Source organism: Athene cunicularia, unplaced genomic scaffold (assembly GCF_003259725.1).
Source record: "Athene cunicularia isolate RWA unplaced genomic scaffold, athCun1 SCF_53, whole genome shotgun sequence".
Taxonomy (NCBI): domain Eukaryota; kingdom Metazoa; phylum Chordata; class Aves; order Strigiformes; family Strigidae; genus Athene; species Athene cunicularia.
Genome location: NW_020799483.1, coordinates 1 through 3,409, shown reverse-complemented (window position 1 = coordinate 3,409; position 3,409 = coordinate 1). Strand labels below are relative to the sequence as shown.

Here is a 3,409-nt window from a genome sequence, read left to right as displayed (position 1 = left end):
ACATTTAAAAGAGTAGCCTACACAACTTACAGGAATTGTGCACTGAGCAGAAAGCTCCTTAGCCCACTTTGAATAGACAAGAAGAGTTGGTAAGGGGGGGAAAACAGGACAAGATTGTCACCTTCTACTGAGAAGGGACAGGCATTTACAAGCAAATAGCCCCTGTGGCACGCAGCAGCTGAACAGGGATAAGAAACAACGACAGCAGAGTCCATAGCCAGTACAGAGACAACTTCTTTTAGCCAGGAAGAAGCATTTAGACTGACAAATTTTAGAATTCTGCACATGCTCTGGGGAAAAGCACAAGGTGAGAAAGACTCTGAGCCTTCCACCCAAAGCCCCCCACCTCCAGAGACACCCCCCAGGAGGCAATGGGCAGGGGCCAAGAGAACATCAACTGCTGACACCAACCTCTAGAACTAACCCAGCCTCACGCCTGCACGTGGGTGTTTGTGTGATGGAACCCCATGAATATGGATATCCACACTCGGTGAGGTTGGGGTAAAATGTGCGGTGGGGGTGCAAGCTGTGTGGAGGAACCCCCTGGCACTCCGGCCGGAGTACACATACTGCTGTATAACTCCATTCCAGCCTAGAGTCTGTTTTCCACAAGTCAAAGCATCACCTTGAAACAAACTCTTCCCAAATTCCACACACTCTGAAACACATTAGCTTTTAATCACTGCTACACATAATATTGTGGAAACCATGTAGGTGGAATGCAACAGTCACATCTTAGAAAGAATTTTACATCAATAACAACTGGCAAAAAACAAGAGAACCTTGTTTTCTAGGAAAATATATAACTCGTAGAGTAGCCAACCCAACCAGCCTCCTCACTTCTGTCCTTCAAGAATCACTCGCAACTATCTTCAGAAAGGGAATACCGGAAAATAGAATTCAGAAACTCAAGCAAAAGAGCGGAAACACTACTGAACTATTGCTCTCATAGCGCTTCAGAACAGAACCTGCTCCAGAAATATTTTTTTCCTCTATTTGAGCACTAGTCACTTTAACAACTCACAACCTGACCATCTCACTTCAACCATCACTAACAGCCCTTGTTTCTCAGGAACCCACGACCTTTTCTCTTCAGTCCTTTACCCACTGAAGCAATCAAGATAAGCTTGATTGGTCTTCATTGTCATTTAATATTACAATTGCACCCGAGGAAAAATTTCTGTGCTTGAAAACCTGTTAATTTCTGCCTAAAAGTTGTCAGTGATTTAAAGAAAGGTATCACCTCTCCACTAAAAGCCTTCCACTCCACCTGTAGGCAAACACAGGCAGCCTTCCAAAGACACAGCACAGAGCAGAAACAGAGTTTTAAAAGGACTGGTTAATTAGCCATCTAAACTTGGGAAAAGTAAAGGCCACAAACAGATAGCATCAGCTCGAGAAAAAAGCTCAGGAAGCAGCAACAAGCAACAGTTTTCCTGATTCTACCATCACAGTAGTGCTCTGAGGATCATAAGGTCTTAAAAGCCACGAGGAACTTCTGCACATAAAAAGGGCGTAGACAGAGGTTTAAAAAAAAAAATCTCAAGAAATTTACTTGACAACTTTTTTTTTTCTTTCTTGGCTTTAACATCACAACTTCTCACAGAAGCATCTGATATTCAACCGCTCACCTTGAAAATCTCTTGTTCCAAGTTCTCCTTCCCAGACAACATCTCCAGGAAGTCGTAATAGAACTTCATTTGTACTGTCTTGCCTTCAGTGAGGAGCACCCCGGCATCCCTCAGGACATCTCCCCCTTCCCCAGGCAGTAAGAGAGGAGGGACACGGTGCCCTGGATGCAGCCCTCCGCTTGATGCCGGGACACCGAGGCGGCTGCGGCCACCTTGCAGTATTTGAGGGGCTCTAGCTCCTTGTTGCCTGAAAAAAAAACACCCAAAAGAGAGGGATGGAGACGTTCACCCATTGGTCCTTCCACAGGCGCTTCCCAAGTCGAAACGATCGTTGTCTTTCCCAGAAAGACAAAACCCCCAAATTTTTGGCTCTGCTCCGCAGAGGGGGAGTCGCTTCCGAGAAGTTCTCAGCCCCAGGGAAGAGACGCGATGACCGTGAGCCAACTGGGTTTAATCCGCCCTCTTACCAGGCAGGTAGGCCTCGCTGTCCGTCAGGTTGTGGACCATGACGGGGTTTCTGGCAAGGCAAAAGATGGGCCTGTGGATAGTCACGGTCTCCTCTCCAACCTGGATCTGTCTGGAGACAGCGTCGAAGCAGCCGAGGAGGGCGGGAATTCGGACACCCTGGAACAGAAGAGAAGGCAGGACCGAAGGGTGAGGACGGGAGAGGGAAGAGCTGGCGCTGGCCCTGAGCAGGGATGGTGCTTTGGGATGGATCCTGCCCGCTCTCGCTTGGGGAGCAGACGCTGAGTCCTCCCCCTCTGAAGAAGTTCTTAGCCTGCTTCTAGTATAGTCCCTGCCCAAGGCTGGGTTAAAACCCAGGCAAGCTAATCCCATTTTAGATTTAACAAAGGAGGAGGAAATGACTAAACACAGAGGTTTTGCTATATTAGGACAACTCCTGACATAGAAACTGCTCACTCTACCTAAGCTTTTCATTAGAACATCTTGAAGTCTTGCCCAGATTTGGGTGAGATTTCGTTGCGTGGAAGAAAGATGAAGACGACCACCCTGAAACTGAAGCAAGGATTGGAACCAGAAGAGAAGAATTTCTGAGACAGGGGATGGTAGTGAACTTCAATCACAGAATCACAGGATCATCACGGTTGGAAAAGCCCTTGAAACTCCTCCAGTCCAAGCATGACCCGCACCCTGACCGTCCCCAACGCCACCAGATCCCTCAGTGCTGGGTCAACCCGACTCTTCAACCCCTCCAGGGATCCCGGGGACTCCCCCCCTGCCCTGGGCAGCCCATTCCAACGCCCAACAGCCCCTTCTGCAAAGAAATCCTTCCTCAGAGCCAGCCTGACCCTGCCCTGGTGCAGCATGAGGCCATTCCCTCTGGGCCTGGTGCTGGGTCCTCGACTCAAGAGACTCATCCCCCTCTCTGCACCCTCCTGTCTGGGAGTTGCAGAGGGCCAGGAGGTCTCCCCTCAGCCTCCTCTTCTCCAGACTAAACCCCCCCCAGTTCCCTCAACCACTCCCCAGCAGACCTGTGCTCCAGACCCTGCACCAGCCCCGCTACACTTCTCTGGACATCCTCGAGTCATTCAAGGGCCTTTTTGGGCTTAGGGGCCCAAAACCGAACCCAGCAATCGAGGGGCGGCCTCACCAGGGCTCAGACCCCTTCCCTGTCCCCGCTCCCTGCTGCACGAGTCATTTGCAGCTGCTCACCCAAACGCCCTCGCTCCACCACGGTCCCTGGCACCCCCGCTCTGAACGCAGCGCCGGGCGGTACAAATCCTCTCGCCGGCTGCAAAGTCCGAATTGCTTAAGGC

General features: G+C 50.4%; 1 protein-coding gene across 5 annotated transcripts in view; it reads right to left on the bottom strand.

Moving 5' to 3' along the window:
• Positions 1–3,409, bottom strand: part of LOC113490871 — an 8,717-nt gene extending 5,308 nt beyond the window's left edge. For 3 of the 5 annotated variants that reach the window (XM_026867480.1, XM_026867482.1, XM_026867483.1), the window contains exons 1-2: positions 2,558–2,900; positions 2,099–2,255 (exon numbers count right to left, since the gene is read on the bottom strand). In XM_026867480.1, the coding sequence (XP_026723281.1) occupies positions 2,099–2,255; positions 2,558–2,570 (170 nt within the window). In that variant the 5' untranslated portion in view covers positions 2,571–2,900. Of the gene's footprint in view, positions 1–1,631; positions 1,879–2,098; positions 2,256–2,557; positions 2,901–3,305 lie in introns of those variants that run through there. The other 2 variants (XM_026867481.1, XR_003400315.1) reach the window with 2 other exon arrangements.